This window comes from Triturus cristatus, chromosome 5_1 (genome assembly GCF_964204655.1).
Source record: "Triturus cristatus chromosome 5_1, aTriCri1.1, whole genome shotgun sequence".
In the NCBI taxonomy this organism is placed as follows: Eukaryota; Metazoa; Chordata; class Amphibia; order Caudata; family Salamandridae; genus Triturus; species Triturus cristatus.
The window spans coordinates 604170280-604193447 of record NC_140587.1 but is presented as its reverse complement, the minus strand read 5'-3'; the positions used below and the strand labels follow the sequence as shown (position 1 = coordinate 604193447).

At 41.6% G+C, this 23168-nt stretch overlaps 1 protein-coding gene across 1 annotated transcript in view; it reads left to right on the top strand.

Annotated features, from left to right (window-relative positions):
* LOC146831258 (lectin-like) overlaps positions 1–23168 on the top strand; it is a 181767-nt gene that overhangs the window by 34839 nt on the left and 123760 nt on the right. Inside the window, exon 3 of the mRNA XM_085604121.1 lies at positions 1921–2009. Within this exon, the coding sequence (XP_085460247.1) occupies positions 1921–2009 (89 nt within the window). The remainder of the gene's footprint in view (positions 1–1920; positions 2010–23168) is intronic.

Genomic DNA, 23168 nt, shown 5'->3' with positions numbered 1-23168 from the left:
GGGAATACTTGAACACGGATGGAACTGCAATAGCTCCCTGACTCAAAGACACACTAACACAGGGAACAAACTGTGATATTGAATGCACTGAAAAAGTTATGTGATGCATCAGCAATGAGGCAGGGAACACAGAGATCCAGATGTACTAAAAAAAAGTTGCAAATCACGCATCAGCGTTTTGCGACCAGTCTTTAATTTTGTGATGTGTCCTATGCACTGATAGGTCACGTTGTAAAATCTTTAGTTACATGCAGTCGCAGAATGAACTGCCAAATGGGCATTATTTAGGCAGTTCGATATTTGTATCCCTGTGTGATTGGCTGCAAACACAAGGATGGTGGTCTGCAAAGAGCATCAAACTGCCATCCTAATAATGTTTGCATTTTCCCAAGTGAATCTTTTTAGGTCAAGCCTGGGCAGCGCATGCGCTGCTCTGCGAGGCATGCTGTATTGGAGTATAGGCTTGAAGCTCCACCCACTCTCTGCCCATATTTTTCATTGGCTTGTGTCATTGCCCTTCGTAAACGCTGGCTTCTGATTTGTAAATTGGCTTGTTAGTCTCTCCTTAGTACTGCCTTGTCTTCATTTGTAACCTCTCATGCGGACTGGGTCTTTTACTTCTGTTGTTACACGGCATGTCTTATTTAGTTTGTACGCACTATCTTCTATAATGATTTTACCGTACTGCAGGCACAACATGCTTTCCTGCAACATTCAGCACACCACTTTCGCTTTCTAAGCAGCCCGGGAAAATGGGAGCCCCTTCTTTCAAATTAAATAGGGCTCACATTTACAAGAGTTTGAGCTATTGGCATTGTAAATGACAATGCCTTTTATTTATGTGTTAAATATCAAAACCGATAATTAAAAGGTATTGTCATTTACAATGCCAATAGATTAAACTCTCGCAAATGCAAAACCTATTGCATTTCAAATGCCTGTCTTAAAGCAGCCTCTGTTCCTGAAAGGAACCACTGCTGCCTTTTATAAAAAAAACAAAAATGGCTTCCTGGTTGAGAAAATTATTGAGGGGCAGTAAACAGTGGTACTCCAGACCATTATGTATCCCTCAAAGGCTGGCAACATTAGTCACAAAGGCTACATTTCCTCAAGGAACATCCTCCAGTATGCAAATTAATTGACACAGTGTTTGAGGTCAGTAGTTTACAACTGCAAGTACAATAGCAAACCACTGACACATATCAAATATCATACCAAATCACAATTAGGAGGGAACTTTCCCCTTCAATGCCACTTCTTAATTGTGGTTCGGTATCTGTCAGTATAACAGTTTAATAAGTCGAAAATACTTTCCCGATTTGCAAAATTAGTTTAGAGGCAAACAATGAGACTTTGCGAACCTCAGAGTTTTCAATTGCAAAATGGCTTCGTACGTTTGGCCCATAATCACTAGGCTAAGGAATAAAGTGGTACTAAAAAAAGAATGAACACTTGACTTGCTAGCTGAGAGAGGGAGACACTGGCACACACACACACACACACACACCACACACTATAAAATGCAAACCCTATGGAGCTTACTCACATGGGCTTGGTGAAAAAGTGACACAACCCATTACCTTATGGAGCCCGCAATGAGCAGATGTCTGTATGCATACTGAGAAACCCACAAGTGCTATGATAGTCAGTGAATGATGCTTCTAAACTGTATATATTGCCCCCTCCCCAAAGGCTATTTGATTGTGTGGAAATAACTACTCTCAATCCAAGTTAGATTCTTATCCACATTTTTTACATTAATGCAAATACAGTTTTTAGAATGAATTCAAAGCCAGTTTGTGGCAGAAACACATATCAATATAAAATAGTGCTATGAACATTCACAATTAAAGATGTAACAAGGTTCTACAGAAAACTAAGAGCGCCTGTAAAAACTGTTGTTCTCAATTCATCTAACAGGACACGCCTCCTTCCCAGATGATTGGTCTACCAGATTTGCTAGCTACTACAAATATATTCCCACTCCCAAAACATGGGTGGAAGCAGAGGTAAGACAAGAATTTCTGGGCTGGGGAAAGAATTAACATCAACCAGTTGTAATCATGTACTTGCCTTCCTCTCTCTCACTCAGCCCTCTCCATCTTCACTTTGCCTCTTTCTATCCATCTTTCTAACTTCCTCATTTTGGTCATTTATCCTTACATCTCTTTATTCATCTTTCAAATGATCCTCTTATCTTTTTTACTTCTGGTGTCACTGTTGCTAATTTTCTCTCTTAATAATTTTCTTTTTATGTATTTTAAGTTAAAGGTAACAACTAATATATACCAATCTACCACAAAATCTAATGGTGCAATTACAACATCAGAATTGGACTTTGTTAAACCATATTTGAGCATTATGTTAACAGGTATTATAGCAATGAACTCCCCTATCATATGATGAGGTGAGAATGGCCCAAAGAACCGTTGGCTGCTTCCTGCTCACACTCATCTAGTTACTGAAATTAAGTGAAAGAAAAAATAACCTTTTGAGAAGAATGCGTATTACTTTAGATAGGTATACGAATTTTAGGAAAACTGTGATCTGTACTATAATGATCTTACCCACAATTGCGAGTGAGTACTTTATCTACTTACCTATTTGTATAGGTAATTTTTTCATCATTTGGCCATAGTTACCAGCAAGAACTACATCATACAACCTATAGATCATCAACCTGGACCCGTAAATAGTTCTGACTTGACATAGTTAATACAGATCCATAAATCTAATCCAAATTTTATAATTTCCTGAATCACTAGGGGAACCTTTTTATCTGGACACATACACATATATTATCAGGTGATGAGTTGAAAATAGCATACTCCTGTGTGAATGAAATGAATCCGGTTTAAAAGCTCCATAACTATGGCAAAAAGAAACAGGAGAGGGGGCATCCCTGTCAGGTCCCTTTACCAGTAATTAATGAAGATGACATATGACCTTTAGTTTTTACTCTGTGGGTTGGCTATCTGTACAGCAATTAACTGCAGAAAGAAAGACCCCCCCACCATCATCATTTCCAACATTTCTCTAAGATAAGGCCATTCTCATGAGTCAAACATCTTCTATGCTTCAAACAATACAGAGAATGAAAAGATGTCCAATCTAATTTGAATGTATTACTGCAAATATGTTCTGTAGATTGAATAACATGTCTCTTATGTGGATGGACCTGGATTGATCAGGCAATAACAAAAGTGGCACTATCCTACTAGTCAATATTTGTGCCATAATTTTACTGACTATATTGATTAGCGTCAGTGATCTATACATTAGTTATTCCTTGCCGGGTTTTAATAGGTTATAATGATTGCGTTTTTGATGGATGGAGCGAATTCACCACATTCTAAGGTTTTCACATACAACATGAAATTTTGTGGGCCTTATTAAGTCTTATAAAACTCTGCAGCTAGGGTGTCAGAGCTATTGGCCTTCCCAAAAGCTAGCCTGTCAATAGCCATGTATACCTTCTATAATTAGATCAGCCTGTTCAGAGCCAGTCAATGCTCCTTCTCAACCCACGCTGTCTCCACATCTTCTAGATATTGTCATAAAGCCATTGATTGCACCAAAGTGTGAGGAGGGTACCTGGGCTCATGATATGATATAATACTTTCAGCATCTACTTGCTTTGAAGTTTTGTATCTTTGTGTTCATCTTTTATGGCTACAACATTATACATTCTGAACTGTGACTTCAACAGCCAAGCAACAAGAAATGCTATGACCCAGCCGGTTTCCTTCACTGAATCTCCTTGCTAGTGAATCTTTGCACAAAAACCTGACTTTGGACTCAGTCATCTGGAGAAGCTCTCCTTCTCCAACTCGCTCTTTTTTTTTTATCTCTCTCGCTATTCATCATGTTTGCTAGTAGGACATCTTTTGGATGTGTCACAATTTTCCAGCAAGAGACTTTTCCAAATGAAGACCGAGGGACCCTTTGTTCTTGGGTGACATGCATTAAAACAACCCCTTTAGCCATCAGAACAGCTCTTGTGGTTCCAGAGACCCACGACAACGTAAGTTTGAGATTCCTTTGCACAGTCCTTACACAGTAGCTGAGCAACATTTTAAAGGGCTCCCGCACCCCTAAACAAGCAGACTAATGTTGCACTAACCCTATGTATATTTTACAATAGTGTGACACAGTTCCTACTCCTGCTAGGGACTTTAAGGCCTCCTAGAGATGTCAATGCTGCAAAATTTCAAAAAGGCATATCTGAATCATACTTGGCGTCTTCTCGTGTTCTTGCCAAACTATATCCAAAGCCAGTTTTCTCCAGCCCTCGAGATCAAAGAAAAATCTCACCTTCCATGAACACAAGTCCTTTCATTTGTGATGAAATGGTAGACACTTATCTTTGATTTGCATCCTTTCTTCAAAGCCGGCATGTGGTCCTTGTTGATATGCAAACATTAGAGGAAGAAGTTGGTACTCTGAAGCTTTTCAAAAATATCAGTTGGTCATAGCTCCTCCTGAAGAATAAGGTGTGAATAACAACAATTTCCTGTGAGCCTCTTCCCACATTAAGCAGATTAAGCTACGTATATAGACTGGTCATCTTAAAGGCAGAAACCTGGGAACTTTATAAAAGCAATCTTAGAAGAATTTCTAATACAACAGTTCCTACAAATATGTTTTATTAAATGTATTATTCATATTCTGCAAGAATTCCATTTCTATATATTTCCTGACTGAACTTTGTGAAAATATGATTTAGCAAAACTGAACATTTTCAAAAGCTTGCAGCTAGCTGTGAGAGAGGTTATTAGGTAGGTAAGAACTCAACTCAAAAGCAATCCAATTAATAGAATAAAGTAAGCAAAATAAATCTGTTAGCTTACTACCACAAAAGGTTCAAAAATCAATCAATGGAGATACACTAAAGAAAGGTAGCTTTAGGTATATAGTTAATATGCAAGTCATTTGAAATCAATGTTAGAGTTTGTAAAAATGTTAAGTAGTGCATATTTGTAGCAAAGACAGGGCACACAGGATGAACAAAAGTACCTTTTGATTTACTCGTATATATGGCTGTCACTCATCTCAGGTTGAGTTTATCTAAAGGCTACTATACTATTAGGGTTTGTCAGGGTCATATAAGCTGTGTAGCAGTCTTTGATGTAGAGGGGTTGTGAAAAGTAAAAATGTACACCCTTTAGAGACCTAGTAAAGTTGTGTCTTTTCCTGACAAGTGCTCCATCTCACTCCCATGACCTTTTGAAGAGCGGTTGTGGGATACTCCTGAAAGAAATCTCGCAGATAATGGTTTTATGAGCGTTGAATTCTGCATGAGGTAGGACTCTTAAGAAAGGCTAAATATATAACTGCAAAGTTCTGGAAAACCATTTGACCACTGAGATATCAATATCACATGTGCTTCTCCTATGCAGAGGTAGGCACGTATCCACAGGTAGGTTTTAAGCATCTCGGATGGCTATCAGCAATCTTCTAATCTTCCATTTTTCCTCTGGGCTCCTCATTTACAAGACCTAGAGGCTTCTGTGCATTCCAGGAGCAATCAGTTTAGTCTTTAGAAAAATGAGACAGAGTAATATCCTAGGTGGTAGATCAGGAAGTTGTTCCCTTCAGATCTCTTGGGTATGAACAGTGCTAAATAGAACATTATTAATAGACATTTCTGTTGTTCCTACTGCGTGCATCAGGATTTTATTCTTGACCCTAAACTACAACATAGTTCAGTGGCTCCCTAGACTTAATAGGTAGCTTAATTGCTGTTTTAACTCCAAATATGATCCAGATGCACAATGCTGTTTCTAATTGTTATCCTGCAAATTCTTTTGTGCATTCATCCACCCCCAACTTCAAGCTATTATTCACCACCCGTGGCATCTCCCCTTTCACACCTTACAATTCATCTCCGCTCACAGTGCACCATCTATGTCAGCAAAGAACAACATTGCACAACAAGCCTAGATTATTTAGGTTGGAAGCATACCACAGGATATATTGGGGTCACCTGTGTGGGAGTACATAGCTGTGTGTTTCCTCGCTCTATTTTTTCTTTGCAAGGTTTAAACAATTTTATCATCTACCATCTAACACTGAACTTCACTCTCATAGCAGTGTGGTTCTATTGTGGGGAATTGTTTTGCCCACTTAAACAGAAGTATATGAATTTAAACTGATGTATATGAGAGCTGGGGAAACATCTATTGGCCTTAATCATCAGTGTATGTCCAAAATACAGGAACAAAAAATATGAGGAACCTTTTTTTAATTTGTATATTTTTCTGAATATCCATAATGAACATATGTGAGATATATTGCTTTTGTTGGTCAATCTGGGGTACAGCACTATTTTACTCTTTAGTGGTTAAATGAACCCACTCCAACTGAAATGCATGGTGGTGGCCACGTCAGATTTTGTAATATTCTAAAAATTAAACCTTGTTATTTTTGCACTAGATTAGAAAAAACACTGTGGAAATAAAATTAAGATTCCAAATACTTGCTATTTCACTTAATATTATAATAGTATGCATAATAATATTCACGTAAAACTTTGTTAGCTGTCTTTGACAAAATAATCTTACAACAATTTAGAAAGATTTTATTTTAACTGAAGTGAAACTACCTCTCATACTTTAACCCCCACTGACTCCCTCTGAGCATCAAATTTGCATAATTGGAAATGGCCATCTTAAACGTGGTGTATTTCCAGATTTTTGGCTTGAGTGTTTTTACTGACTGTATAACTCTGTGCACTCTCCCCCGCTAACAAACAGCATACTCCAGATTGACATATTTAAATTACTTTTTTGTATCTAAAATATGGTATAGAAATGTACCCAGGGCCTGTAAGTTGAATGTCACAAGTGGACTGGAGCACCCGCTGTGCCATCCAATTTTCAGTGACAGTGTACACATGACTGCAGGCCTGCCGTCTGTAACCTGCCTGTATAGGTTTAAACAGCAAATACGATCAATCAATCCCTTTTGACAGGACAAACCTTCCTTTCAAATATAAATAAGTCATCCTCACGTTAGACTTTATGCCCATAAGACAGGGTGCATGGTATTTAACAGTAATATATGTAAATGTTTAATGTTAGAAATGTCCTTACTGTGAAAAGGCCCAAAAAGCTATTTTAACAGCAGCAAATTTAGCTATTTGATGGAAAAGGATCGGGTTCCAAATTAAATTTAATAATATTAACTCCAGCTAGAACCCATATACATAATTCATTTTAGACTTTTTGAAATGTTCATTACAAGCCAAATTTATTGATGAAGTTTGATTTGTAATAAATATTAGGGAAAAGGTACTTTTAGAAAGTTACCTTTTCCCTCCCTAAAGCACCTAGAGGCCCATTTGCATGCGGTACAGCTATAATCCAGGAGTTGATTGAATAGCCCCCTGGATAAGGTAAAAACGTGTTCCCAGAACTGAGATAAAATACTTTGGTGGAGAGAAACCTAATTAAATTAGAGGAGACCTGCTCTTTCACAATCAAGTGTAGCTTATACATGGGCCTTCCCCTCCTTTGACCCTCTTGTTAGCCAGGTACCACTCTCAGTGGGAGAGCAGCTGCCCCAGAACCTGTTTTAAATGAGCACAAATGAGGGGCTGCTCATTTTTCTGGCCACCGCTCTAGGGTAGGCACAGAGGAAGAATGTTTCTGTCATCTTGCTGTTGGATTGCTTGTAATAGGGCAAACAGGAGACGCTGCAAAAGTGAGTATGGTCTCTTTTGTCCCAGTGTTTTGGGAGTGTCCAAGAATTTCCCATCCACAGGTAGGGGCCAGGCATAATTGTTCCAAGCATAATACTCTCCTCCGAACACTTTCTGGACCTGTGGAAGATCACACAAGGACTAGACCAACTGTCTGTGACCTGAGAAGAGCCTAGAATATTGAACCTGTTCTCCCTCTTGTACCCAGGACAAAGCACTAGACGCCAAGGGTTATAAGGTTGAACTTCAGTTTAGATTAAAAGGACACAACTAGCTACAAAAGACACTCCCTTCAATTTCCCAGCTGACCAGTTCCAACTGGACCTGCTTTGAAATCTGATACTAGCCTCTGCTAGAGGATTGTGCACCAAGAGCTGCCCCCAAGTTAAACTTAAAGTGTACTCCTCCAAATATTTTCCCAAAACCTGGGACTTGGAAACGTTTTTGGCTCCAAAGACCTCTAGAGGACCAAGACCAAACTGCCAAGCCAATCTGGCAAAGGTGCATTGCCACTGGGCCAAAGATTCAGTTTGCTCCCACTCAGAGCTTTTCCACAGCAGCAAATTCTATTTAGAGGGACCTTGCAGAGACGTATCAGGCCTTGTGGAGCCTTCTTTGGCTTCTCCGAACATCAAAATGTTCTAAGGTGGGAATATTTGAAGGCGAAAAAATTATCCTGTGATGAGGGACCTTCTATGGGCACAAGATTCACATTTCACCCTCTTAGAACTTTCCCAACAAAAGTCAACTGCTTTACTGCAACTTCATCCTGTTTCTATTCATTGAGGTGAAACCTTTTTCAGCCTGCCTGATTCTAAAATTCAATTTTGAAAATACCCTTTCCTATTTGGTGCCTGCAGTAACATGACTGGGTGTAGTTGACAGTTGGACTTTGTGAATTCCACCCAGTCACACAATAGAGAGATTAGGTACGCCAGAATGGGCCATCTGCTGGTAGGATGTGTGGGAAGCTGGCTCTGTATATACTATACCGAGGTAAGGTATGATGTTCACAGAGTCCAGAGTATACCCAAAGGCTTATAGTGGTAAAAGTAGATAATACCTTACTCTATATTTGTGGTAGTGTGGATGAGCAGTAAGTCTTTATCAGAGGGTAGTGTTAAGTATTTATTGTACACACCCCGGCAAGAAATGATTTCAGACACTCAAAGACTGAACTCTGTCCAATAGTTTTGTATAAAAATATTTTAGGTGTATTTTATTTTAGAACCAAGCAGGACTTGGTACAGTTAAATATCACTGTACCTTTCAAGAGAGATTGCTAAAAAGGAAGTTGGAAGAATAGAGACTTTTCTTACAGGTGTGTACAAATGTGCAAATACAGTTGTAATTACTTTTGATCACTTTTCAGAATAGCTTTTTCTACTCAGAGTGATCTGCCTAGATATCACACTGGGGCATATTCCGGATAAAAGTAAGTAAATACTTTTTCTTAAAGCTGTTGATTAGATTTTCATACACTTTTCAACTCCACACTTTTTTCACAGAAAAGTAGGCAATGCAGTCCTATGGGAGAAAATTAGGTTATCGGTTTTAAGGTGGGTAATTGGTCTTTGGAGCAGATTTTCTGGTGTTACAACCAGAGTCAAGGATGCACTCAAACAGCAACCTCAGCGACACTAGGGCGGCCGGGCGCAGAGTGCTGAGGCCAATGTTATCCAGTGGGGGATATGGGGCCTCCAGTTGGTGGCTGCAAACGGGCATGCCACTTGAATGTGGGAGCAAAGCTCCTAGAGGTAAGCTCAGTGCAAAGGGGATCCGATTTAGCACAGCAGGTGCACCCACAGTGGCACAGGGGCGGCCGGGTGCAGGGTGTTGATTTGACATTGGGTGTCCTGTTGTTTTCAATGGGAGTTGCCGGTTTTGGGTTTTGGCTGCAGGCTCAGGCCAGGAAGTCTTCTGGGAGGAACCAAGAGTTGAGCAGGTAAGTTGGGGGCTCAGGGGCATCTCAGGTCTTCTTCTCCAGGGTGCTGGTGGTTGGATGCAGGGGTGCCTTCTAATGTCAGATTTCACCTTACCGGGCCACTCGCGGTTAGGGAGGTTTCCGTGCAGAGGCTGCAGGTGATGTCGGGAGTCCTGGAGTGGTCAAGCCACAGTGGATTAGAACGCTGGAGTGCTGCAGGGCCTTGCTGGGACAGGTGAGCCACTCGGGCTCGGCCGTAGGGGACAGGTGCACTGGTGGTTCCAGGCGTACGGTTTCTTTGTCTTCAGCAGGCTGGAAGTCTTTTTTTGGAGATTCTTTTGAATAGAGCTGCTGTTCACAGGAAATCCGGTTTTCGTTGAAGGCAGTCAGTCCTCCTAGAGGTTCTGGAGGTTGCTGGCTGCAAGAAAAGGTGATGTTTGGCACAGAATCTGTCGAAACTGCAGACGGGCCGGTAGGACGGGGCCAAGTCAGTTTTCTACAGTCTCCTCTGCAGTGCATCCTCTTTCGTCCTCCTTCTGCATATGTTGCAGGAATCTCCTTCTGGGTTCAGGGCTGCCCCCTAAATATTGTATTCAAGGGGCATTTTTGGGGTCTCTAGGTCAGTGGCTAATGGGCTACTGACCTTACGCTGAATACACCCATGGTGTGCTCACCCCATGTGGGGAAGTGGGCACAATCCCTAACACTGATTGGAGAGGGCCTGTCTTCCCATTGAAAAGGGGGTGAGATAGGACGGGGGCCTGCTCCTGGTAGCAGGAGAGGCTGGAGGCCGTGTTACAAAGGGGGAAAGGCCTTTGAAGCTCCCCTGCCACAGATGGCTCTTCCTGACCTGGTGGAAGTATGACCACCTCCGCCCAGGAAAGGCTTTGTTTCTGGGCCCAGTGAGCAAAGGCTCCCACCCCACGGGTCCAGAAACATGTCTTGTGGTGGCAGGCTGGTGTTTACCAGTCAAGGGAACCCACCAGAGGCGGGTCATTTTTCAGGGGGCATCTGTAAGATGCCAACTGAGTGCATTGTATAAAAAGTCTCACACTGGCATCAGTGTGAGTTGATTATGCTGAGAGGTTTGCTACCAAACTTTCCAGAATTCAGTCAAGCCATTACAGTGCTGTGGAGTTCGTAATGACAAACTCCCAGACCATATACTCTTTATGGCTTTACTGCTTTACAAAGTCTAAGAATGGACTTAGACACTGTAGGGTTACAGTGCTCTTACAACTGTACCCTCACCAGTGGTATAGTGCACCCAGCTAGAGGGGTGTCTTGCCTATACCAGAGGCAATTGGTTACAGGCATGGCACACAGGTATGTGTGCCATGTCCACTCTTCACTTTAATCTACATCAAAGCATGCAGCCTGCAATTGTCGTGTGTGTGTGTTACGGTACAGGAACTCCAAGGGTGGCACAATATGTGCTGCAGCCCTTAGAGCCTTCCCTGGTCACAGCGCCCTTGGTACCCATGGTACCTTTTACAAGGGACTTACATGTGTTCAGCGAGGGGCCTATTGGTGGTATAAAAGTACAGCTTTGGGAAAGAACACAGGCCCTGGGAACCTGATTGGCAGGGACCCACGGCACATCAAGTCAAAGCTCATCAGAAATCTGGCAAAACATGGAGGGTTATTACAACAAAAACCCACCTTCCTACAGGAGGGAAGGAAGATCTGGGGATAGCCCCACTTGCAACTTAAATAGCCTGTACTATGTCTTCACACAAAGGGCTTGTCAACACTGCATTGTCCCTGAAGTCAGGGCAGGGGGACAGGAACATCGAAGCACTTCAAAGAGAAACCTCTTGAAACTTCTCCTACTTCAAAGAAGGCACCAGGTATAAAATAAGACCCTCAAACCCACTCTTTAGTGATTTTTCCGGACCTGCAGAAGGAGTCTCAGAGGACTGCCTGCTGCTGTGGCCTGCTGTGTACCTCACAAGACTGTTTTGCTGCACCTAGCAGGACTGATTTGCTGCCTGGAGCTTGCCTTGAACCCCCAGAGGCCTGCCCTGCTGTTTGAGCCCTGCTTCTTCACCTAAATTATGCACATTGTTGAAACAGAGCCTTCAATATTTTCATCTTCGTTTTGTTACACTTTGTTTTTGTAAACCAAAGATCCTCAGAGGAGGGTAAGGTCCTGATTAGTAATAGAATAGCCGCTTTTGAACATCTTTTTTGTATGGAGAAGGTTTGTTTCAGAACAAAATTCCACAACATGGCTGTGGGAATTGAAAAGGCTCTATTTCCATAGATGACTGTGTAAAACCTTGGGACGCTATGGTGATTTTGCGAGGATAAATGGGGTGTGCAAGAGAGATAAAGAAAGGACTCTTGCTGGATAGTAATGTGGGACTGCTGTGACAGTCAACTTTATGAATAATTATTTAGGCCTTACATTTAATTCAGGAGTGTATGGGTAGCCTATGGAGTGACTTAACAACCACTTTTATGTGAGTCAGGCAAACGGTAATGGTGCTGATGTGAGTAGCAATTTTCTTCACCAGCTGCAGTACTGTGGATATTTTTCAGGAACTTCACCACCTTTTTGGAAACATCCTTCAGTAACTTCCCTTCACATAAAGCTACAGTAAGAAGTTTAAAACCAAATTGAATAGCAATCACACTACAGAAAAATCATATAGGAGTGGCCTCATCCTGCACTCTCCGGTTGTGGAAATTGAAACTTATAATGCCCCTTCTTTCCGTCAACAACTGTAAAAATGTCAATAGGTCTAGACTAGATCACGGTAACTTCTTCTATCTACAAATTTCAAAACATCTACTGCCTAGACTTCAAGTAATCCGGAATAAAGCAGCCAGATTGGTGGAACATGCTCATTTCTTTTCTTTTTTAATAGTTGTTTACTATTTTATTAGCCATAAGTATAATACCATTATACAAAAATAGCACAAAAATACAACACAGGTAACTGATATCAAAACACATGAGAACACCGAGAGTAAAACATACGTTGCACTAGCAAAAGTAAGAAGTTGACATTGAATTAGTTAATTACACAAATAGCTTAAACTAAAAATCTGAATCAATACCACTTCTTAGTCCCACTCAAGCCTCGACCACACCCTTTTAAATTTTCCCCAAGAACGTGGACCTCTGGCTTTAACTAGTGCCAGTTCCATTTCATGAATTTCTCTCAATAATACCCAAAATTCATTGATACTTGGACTCACTGTTTGAATCCATGCACGAGCAGTGCATAGACGAGCACATGCATTGATAATCGAAACTAAAAATGTTGTTAGATTGCCCCGATCTCATACTACCCCTAATACTATTTCCTTCTCTGTAATCTGATTATCATAACCTGACAGTATTGCAAGCTCATGAGTTACATCAGACCAGAACATATTCAGCTTTGGGCACATAACAAACATATGGTGTAGGTCTGCAGCATATTCTTGGCACTTTGGGCAGCGTGACTTTACGGATGATTGGGTCATAGTCCACTAAGAAATACATTCTGAAGTATAATACAGCATAAACATTATCCGATGTTGCTAAAGTTTCAAATTTACTGAGGTAACTGCAGCATCTATAGTTTCCAAAGATTCATATACTTCCTCTTTTGTTATGTCAATTTCAAAGATCCGACTCAGCCTGACTGCAATCTGTAAGCCGTCGTCACTGGCAGTCGCTAAAGGTTTCTGACAAACTTTACCAATACTAGCTCAGCCAGAAGTCTGAAAAAATAGAGATAATACCTCAGTCGAGCTCGGCAGTTCTATAAACCCTCTCCACTAGTAAGACAATCCATTGCTTGCAAATACTTAAAAGTGTGTTCTGTAATAACCCAAATTCTTCTTTCAAGGATATAAATGATCGAAATCCTTGTCCGTCATACAGCTGCCCATGCTGTGTTATACCACTAGGCTGCCACCCTCTCCCCATATGATCATGAAATATATCGAACAATCTCGGATTTCCCCATAGCTTAGTGTATGCATGTAGCTCAGGCAATGTGTTGACCTTGCATATATCTTGCCAGATCCTGGTGATGTGTCTAACTACCTTAAATCGAACCCTCTTGTAATAATTAGGGTCGGCGGTTTTGTATAATAGAAACCCCGTGTTTGGTCCGCACAACAGCTGATATGAGAGCCTGGTCATGCCAGTACCGGGCCCCTTAAGTAGACTTTGAATTCGACTAACAAAGACGGCTCAAAAATATAATTTAAAATCTGGGAGAAACCACCTTGTACATATGGTAACGTAATGTACCCAAGAGCTCTCCTTGCCCACCGGTAGCCCCATATAAAACTGCCCACAGCACTTTCTAAGCGCTTAAAAAACGTCAGTGGCACCCTTAGTGGGATAGTACGATACAGGTACAAAAGCTTTGGGAGAATGTTCGTTTTAACTGCATTGCACCTCCCAATTATACTGAGGGGTAGCCTATGCCAACTCCGCATATTTGCTACCGCATTTTTCAACAATGGCTCGTACTTTAGAGCAACCACATCATCAACTTGACAGCTAAGACACACTCCAAGATATATTGCCGTTCTTGAAATTCCTAATGTAATTGGGGCCGTTTCAAGTTGGAAATTTAAAATTGTCTGTGTTTTATCCAAATTTAATTTGTAGCCAGAAAAAGAACTGAAACGCTGGGCCTCTTGCGTAACTCAGCTATAGCTTTTACTGGTCTTGTAGAAAAATAGCGATATCATCTGTGTATGCAGTTAATTTAAATTCCATACCATTAAGAGTCACTGGAGAGATATGAGCATTTTGAAGCAAATACTTTATAAAAGGCTCAATATAAAGAGCACATAATAATGGGGATAGCGGGCAAGCCTGCCGCCTACCCCTCTGGACATTAAAGTAAGATGAAGAGAGGCCAATAAGCCTAACAGCAGCTGTTGGTTTGCTGCAAAGTTTCTGTATCGCTGAGATAAACCTCTGACCAAGACCTAATGATGACATCGTGAGCCATAAAGCTCCCCAAGCCAATCTGTCAAAGGCCTTCTCAGCATTCAACATCAACATCCCAATCTGCTAATTCAATTGGCCAGAAACATCAAATGCAGCAATAGCTGAATTAATGTGAGCAGCTGTGCCTCGGCCCGGGACAAAGCCATGCTGTTATTCAGATACTAAAAGATGAATAACAGGGCCAGGCTTGAGGCGAGAATTTTCAAAAACATTTTGACTTCAGCATTAATTAAAGATATTGGTCGGTATGAGCTCATATCCTCTACCGGTTTCCCCTTTTTTGTAAAAACTATAAAGTTAGTAATATTCAAGAAGGAGGGGGCATCCTTCCCTTGCATTATTTTGTTACACAGTGCAAGCAGGACCGGAACCAGTATGTCTTTAAAAGTTCTATAGAATTCTAGCGTAATAGTATCTTCGCCTACAACCTTACCTGTAGGCAGTGCAATAATTGCTTCATCAACTTCTACTAGATCCATATCTTTTTGCAATAGCTCTCAAAGCAGCAGATTCAAAACAGACATTGTGCTCTCTTGTATGTAGTAATCCAGACCAATTTGCTGGCTAAGAGGTGTTGAATAGCTGTAGAGCTCGGCGTAAAATAGCCTAAATTGTTCCACTATATCTGTGGATCTAGTATAGACTAGACCATCTGCCCCTTTGATATATGTGATTTAGCCCTCCAGTCGGTTATCTGATTAGCCAACACACGGCCAACCCCTTTCCCATATTCATATTGTTTAGTTTCAAACTTATGATAATTGTTAGCTACTCTGTCACTTAGCCTTCTCTTAAGCTTAGCTCTTAATTCAATAACCTGCATCTAAATCATCTGCTCACCAGTATCCTTTGAAGCAATAGCTATAGCGTGTTGCTGCTCCAATTCGATATACAGCCTGTGTTCCTTCTCCACCGAGCATACATTTTGCCGATTTGCCTCGCACATAAGCCTTCAAACAGTCCCGACTACTGCACTAAAAGCCGTGCCCTGATTATTCTCTATGTACTCCCTCAATATTCCTTGCATATATTTCACGTAATCAGGGTTATTAAGAAAATGTCTAGAAAAGAAAACTCCCTGACTAGCTCTTTAACCCCTGGCTGGAGCTGCACTGTCAGCATAACTGGGCTATGGTCCGACGTAATTTTAGGACATACCTCTACTGATGCGTTTTCTAACATAGTATTATTAATAAAAATCATATTGTTTCTAGAATACGGATTTGAAAAAAAGTATATCCTGGTACTGTTGGAAATATTCTCCTCCAAGCATCCTCCAATTGGTGTATGTGAAGGAGTTCAAATATAGCTGCCCTTGTCTGCCCTATTCTAACACGAGTTAAAGTGTTTGTGGTGTCAATTTTTTAATTTAAAATACAATCAAAGTCTCCCATAACTATTAATTTGCCTGCCCATTCCAATAATTCAGAACATAAATAAGAAATGACCTCAGGGCAGTCAGTATTAGGGCCATATACCATACATACCGTAACCTTAAGCCCAAAGATCAGGAGTTGAGCAATTGCCCATCTGTCTTTAGAATCGGCCATTGTTCGCAACACAGTAACTCTGCATTGCTTGGACTTTAATATTGCCGCTCCTCGAATAGAAACCGATTGTGAAGTGCACACAAGTATGTCGCACCCAAGCTGTTTTAAATGGACTCTATCCTTAAAGGCTAAATGTGTTTCAGCAAGCCCTAATATTTCAGGTTCAAATACCTGGAGTTCCTCCGTTACCAACCGGCGCTTTCCGGCCTGATTGAGCCCAGATACATTCCAACACATGAACTTGAAATACAGCATTTAACAATACTTGTAAATTCGATCCAGTCACCTTCCCCCTCATTATGTACCCCTAACCCCTGTGCTCTATCTCTGCTACTTTTACTAAACTTTGGCTATTTATACCCCTCCCTCCCTGACACTCTCCCCACCTGCCATTCCAAAAGATTGACCAAAGACGGCAGGCTACCATTCTCTGACCATCCCCACCCTTCCAATCCATCCCCAGTGCCTATGAAAAGGAATCGCCCCCTTCCTTGGTGTCCCAAATTGACAGCAAAAAGAAGACGCCTGCTCCCCCTCAAGGACCTAGAGAACCCACCACACCCTTATTATTCCACCCCAAGTAAGCGTATAGTAGTGACAAAAATAAAACAATAAGTCATAACAATACTTTGTAAGACATATAACCAAAGCAGTCACAGGTTATACTATTGTATATTGTCACAAAAATTGAGCCCTTTACACATCAGATCGTTCTTTTGTGGTGGACTGCCACTTGGAGAGGGCTTGTTTGGCCTCCTGCTCGTTGAAAAAAAAATGTGTGCGACCGTCCTTAATAATCTTTGGACGGGCCAGCTCTTGCAAAGAAAACTGTGAGCACACAGCTTTCAAAGGATCTATAGTTGACGCAGACACCATCACTTGTCCATTGTCGGTTTACACAGGTCAGAGCACACAAATATGGACAAAGTATCCAGCTTGCCAGGAGCAGATGTCCGTGCCTTTAAATAAATTGCTTCACATAGCAAAAAAATTGCCCAGAAACACAAGAATAGACCGTGCAAAGTTAGATCTGACTTGATTGCCTTGCGGGAGAAACAGAGGCAGTCTGTGTGCACGCTGGACCTGAGTATCCATATCCCAATCTGCTAGGTCGGGAAAGGCTTTCTCAAAAAGAGTGATGATGAAGGCCCGCTGGTCTGAACCTTCTCTTCCTTCCAGAATACCAAAAATCCTTAGATTCTGGTTCCGCTTCCGATTCTCGAGGTCTTCAATCTTGGCTTGCATGAGCATCATTTGAGAATCCTGCATTTTTACCAGGTTCACAGTGTAAGTATTGACCTCCTCTACAGTTGCAACTTGTTGTTGAAGAGCAGTAACCTTAGAAGAAAGCTGAGTGACCTTAGATGTTACATCTGACAAAGCTTGCTTGATCTCTCTAAGTCAGCCTTGGCCTGCTGATAATAGTCTTGGGCTTCAGCTCTCTGGATAGCAAATGCCTGCATAAATCTGGAGAGTGAAGGTTCCTCACCATCGCCAGCAGCTTTCTGAGCCTTTTTAGTACTTCCTTTTTCTAATGCAGGCAACAATGTATCTACTGTGCTGGGAGGGAAGCCCGGAGATATTATAGGGGTGACAGGCATAATCTCCTCTACTTGTACTACCAACATGGCTGATTATATTAAAGGGAGACCGTAACATCCACTATTGGATCCACCTAGCAATCTACCCTGGCAATCAAGACCCTCTGTGCCCTCATTTACAGTGGATACACCCCCAGAAATAATTGCAGTTGCTGATGCTGGTCGTTCGTTGTCTGTTGAAGCAGTTATCATATTGCCAGGATTAGATAACCTAGAGATGATGGCCTTAACCTCACCCTTTGAGGACACCCATTTCCTCAAAGGGCTTGCCCCAGGACTGGCCTTTGCTGTGCTTACTGCTGCTTCCTTAAGACGACCCAATGCGTCAGTCACTTGTGTTTTTTTTACTCCACCACCTGACCTCTACCTCCTTTACCTGCCCTGATAGTTTTGGGGCCTTTTCCTTTTGCACCTTTCTCCCCCCGCAAGGATATTGTTTTTTGGGCTACAAAGAGCCCCTGCTTCGCTGATAAGGCTAGTCACGGTGCCTTGCCCCTGACCTGCAACAGGGTTAGGCCGTTCCACATCTGCAGGCTGTTCTTGTCATTCGGGCTGTTCTGCATTTGTAACACCAATGATCCCATCATCAATAGAATCACAAGTCAATTGCTCCGGTATTTTGGCAATACCATTATTCCCATTCTCACCCACTAAGCCAGCGCTCAACGAATTGGTGTTTAACTGTGTCAAATTTTCCAAAGAGTCCTCTAAAGACAACACAATAAGTTCTGAAGTATGAGCTGAATTTATTCTTAAAGTATCAGCAGAGCCAGCAGATGAGTCATAAGACACCACCTTACTCACAGAAACAACTTTCACTGTTTTCTCCAGCGTCTTAGCTGACAGCTCAGCAGTCCTGCGAAGATCTTGGCTAATAGAGACAGGGGGTATTGGGGGTAAAGCTAGTTGATTAACTGGTCCTTCCTCACCCCCCCATCCCTCCTGTACCGCAACATTAAGCATTTGAAAATCCGGGATGGCAGTCTCTGAGCCACAGGACCAGAGCACAGCAATTTCGGGATTGGTTTTCCCAGCTGGGGGCCAGAAGTAAAACCAGAACAAAGATCACACGCACCCCCAAGCGCTGCATCACATACCAATGCTTCTCCCGCTGGCACTGAATCACTGCTGTCTCCGCCGCCATCTAGTGACTCCACAGCAATCCCGGCTTCAATCGGCTTATCCGATCGACCTTGTTGAGTGGTTCGCGGTGGAGCCATTATTACTTGTGGATCAGCCCCCAGCCGTGCTGTCAATACTCACCTGCTACCTTGTATCAAAAAGGCACTCCATAATGTTCAAAGGCGTCGGTAGCGGTAGCGGTAATGAAGGTCTCTTAGCTGCTTCCTGCAGCTGTGAAGTGGAAACGTGCTGGCCAGCAGTGGCTCACCCAGAATCCATGAAGAGAGCAGAGGTAGGTGTCTTCCTAGCGCGGAGTCAATCCGCCATCTTCCTTTTCCTACCCGGTCCATGCTCATGTTTTTTCATCGGCCAAGCCTCTTTTTGCAGCCCTACACTGACTGCTGATTAAAATAGAATTTCCTTCAAGACACTCTGCCTAGTACATAAATGTGTATAACGTGAAGCTTCTGATTTCAAAATGTAAACTAAGCTGCTATTAGCCTTCACAGATTCTTCGGTTTACCTCAGTTCAATAGTGAATCCTCATTCGGAGATAAAGCCTTCTCAACTCTTTGAAATAATCTTCTGCTTGATTTGAGATTCACCTCTTTCCATCCTCTACTTACGGAAAAACATAAGACCTTTATATTCAGTTTGCATTGTCTTTTAAGGTAATTTCTTGTTACCTTCATTGGAGCCAAGAGGCCCATGTGGTGATAGCAGTGCTTTACAAGTTTCCCTTAACATAACATAACATATATGAAGTTGCCATATTCCAATTTGCACAGAATAAAAGCATTTATCTCTGGCATATGCCAGCTATTGTCAATGTAGGAGAGAATATTTTCAGGGTGTGGAAATTGAAGAAGCTGGTAGTGGCCACATTGTAAATCTAAGGGACAAAGGGGGATTTGGAGTTGAATAAGATGCCAAAATTCTGTATTACCTCAGATGGAGAAGGCAGTGAGTGGCCAAGCTGTAAGAACACAGTCATTGAAGCAGGCTCCAATAATAGTAATTTCAAACTTTGATATGTTAAGTTTGAGAAAGTTGACAGACATCCTGAAATGGATTAAAGAAAGACACTTCCTAACTAAATCTGCTGTTTTGTGGCTGGAGTTGCTCAATAAGGAAGTGTAATGATGAATTGAGTAACATTACCTACCTCCGTCTTCCTTGTCCAGGTCTTTACCAGTGAGGACTTCATGTCTCACCAACAGATTTCACCAATAGCAAAAAAATATATACTGTGCCCCAACCAAAAAGGCTCCCAGGAAGTATATAATCCTTGACCTAAAAAAGGAGGGAATAAAAGGACATAATGTCCTGTTTTTTTCTCCTATGTTTATAAAACAATATTCACCCAAGATGGAATGAAAATAAGTGTACTTTTGATTTTATGTTTATAATCTTTTCTTTGCTCGTTTAATGCGAGCAATGGTCTGCTATAGCAGTCAAAGTTGATTTAATTTTCCCGTTTGCAAGCGGGTTTGCACATCACACATGACCCTATTACTTTCTGGCATTCTGCCTCCTCTGCAGAGAGGTTAGCAGGTATCATTGCATTCTGCACATATTCCAATGAGTAAGCTGGACTGTGTTGACTGTTTCCATTTTGGTTGCAGGGCCTGCTTGAAGGAAGTGACCCGATTAGGGGCACCCGGGTCACTCTTGACTGCCTCTTGCTTTCTTCTAATGAAAATTCTATGACGCAGTAGAGAATACAAGCAAACTAGTTTATTCACAAAAATACTCTGCAGTCGAGTCCAATCTGACCAGCCTCCTATGATGGCTGACGAGGGACTGACTCTAACAAGCATATAGTTACATTACGTATGTTGGGGAGCCCAAGGAGATCGGCTTATCATGGAAAAACACTGGGAGATGTCGTAATACAATGGGGAGACAGAACAGAGGTTTCAATTTCGCAGCCTGGTGCAAGTAATCTATTAATCAAGGTTGTCTGGCCTATCCTCCCCTCTAAACAGGTGGGAGAAGGCCTCCATGTAACAGGAAAGGCATGGGTTAATGAGCAAGATTCAACATTTGAGAAACGAAACTCACCAAGGACCATTTCTCGTAAATGAGCAAGTAACAGTTTCGATTCAGATACAAAATGGCGTCTTCTAGATCTAAAATGGTGGGACAGTTGTCAACCTAACAGACGTAACAGCTGGATTTACTAATTGCGTATACATACATTATGCATATATAATGATTTAGCTATATAATGCTATCATAAAAACTGGATAAAATACGAGTAATATAGCAATTTTACATTTCGTTTCTAACAGACCCTCTTTATAGCATTAGATGCTAAATACGGACACCTTTATTCTTCCTATCAGGCAAGGGTCTTTACAATTCTAACAATAAAAGAGGAATACAGTTATTCAAACAGTAATATGTCAGATACTAATATATGTGTATAACCAACGTAAAGAAGAAAATGACACTAAAGATCAGTAGTAAGGGTGACATCAGGAGTTGAACCTGCAAGAGAAGTAGTAGAACCAAAGACCCCCTCGTCAATCTGCATAATGTTGTCAACCTCCTATTGGAACATTATAGTAGCGTTTGTATAATGAAATTAAATCCTTTTGGGAGTGAGATAAGTAGCACAGTATGAACAGCATAAGGGAAGGCACTGAATCAAAACACTGCAACAGATCAAAAGGACAATGAAATATATCACTTTTTCTAGAATCCAACCCCAACGACCAAACAAGGGCCAGTTCCAATTACCGCTCTCCATCCCTTTGACATTTTCTAAAATATCTAGAATATGCTGAGTGATATTGTTTTTCATATCGGTGATACCGACCACACACTTCTCCTACGCTTACACATGCACCACCATTCTTAGCTAAAATAAAGTCAACTGCATATCTCGTTTGTTCGGAGTATATGTGCATACTTTCCAACTGAATGGTGATGTCCCGTAAAGCAGCCACTGTAGAATTGGATACAATTTGCAACTTACACCCAAAATGCTCTCTAGCTCATTCACCCCTGGCCATAGCGATACCACCAAATGTAATAATAGATGAAAGGGTATATCTAATAGGGATACCGTTACTATAATTAATAACTTCCAAATTGCTAACACCCTCACAAAATTCCTTGGTCAATGTTCTTTTTACCCATCTTATATTTGGTCTACTGAACTTGCAAGGCACCCCAAGAAGCAAAACCATGCCCAAGTCCATGTCGTCTGTACCATTATACATATTAGTATACGTACCATTTGATAAAAAATAAAAACCTGGGTGTGCATAGAGTGGACCTTGATAGTCAAATGGAGCATGTCTAGTACTCCTTCCCTTCATACTGGGATCATCCTTTCTACCTAAACGCAGTATGTTCTTATGCACTACTTCTCCAGAGCAATTGATATACAAATAAGCATCAGTACTATTTACTACAAGGCAGCATGCAGGCTAAATACCCTGGAGCACCTCGAAAGGGAGAGAAGATGGCGCAAACTTACCAGAAGGTGTAGGGGCACGCTTTCCAGGGTTGTGTTTCATGCACATCATCCAATATTTCACTAAATGCATAGCGATCTTGGGGATATCATCATTTCGCCACACAGGATCCCATAATTTACATATTCCCTTAGCACTAATATGAGCTGGACCATGTGCAATGGTAACTATGGGAAATACATATGCATTAGGCAACATCCATCTCTGCTTCTCGGACCTATCAGTCAAACACCTTTCATCATGTAGACGCCTTATACTTTCCTGCCACATCGCCAACTCCTCAATTGTTGCTTCACTCTGTATTTCACAAACACTCTCCACTGAATTTTCGAACATGGTAATGTCTGATACCCATCTAGCATGTCCTGCCACAAACATCCTTGCCGTTTTGCACATGGCTGTCTCTTTCGCTATCTGGTCTGCAAAATCGCATCCCCTCCCCATGTCATCAGTAATTGCTTTATGAGCACTACACTACACTATTGCCAATTGTTTGGGAAGGGTCAAAGCTGTCAAGAGTCTTTCTATCAATGGACCGTTTTGGATTTTGGTCCCATGTGAGGTCAAGAATCCTCTCTCTGCCCAGAGGCGTCCAAAATTATGGGTCACCTCAAGGCATACTGGCTTTCAGTATAAATATTGACAGTCAGGCCCTCACTCAATTTGCATGCTCGCAAAAGGGCTATTAGCTCACCAGCCTGCGCAGATTGGTAGTGAATACGTAATGTCAGAACTACAGTGCGCAGCGTGATAATAACATTTGCCACTGTAGTGGTGCCATCTGACAATTTGAAACAAGAACCATTGACATA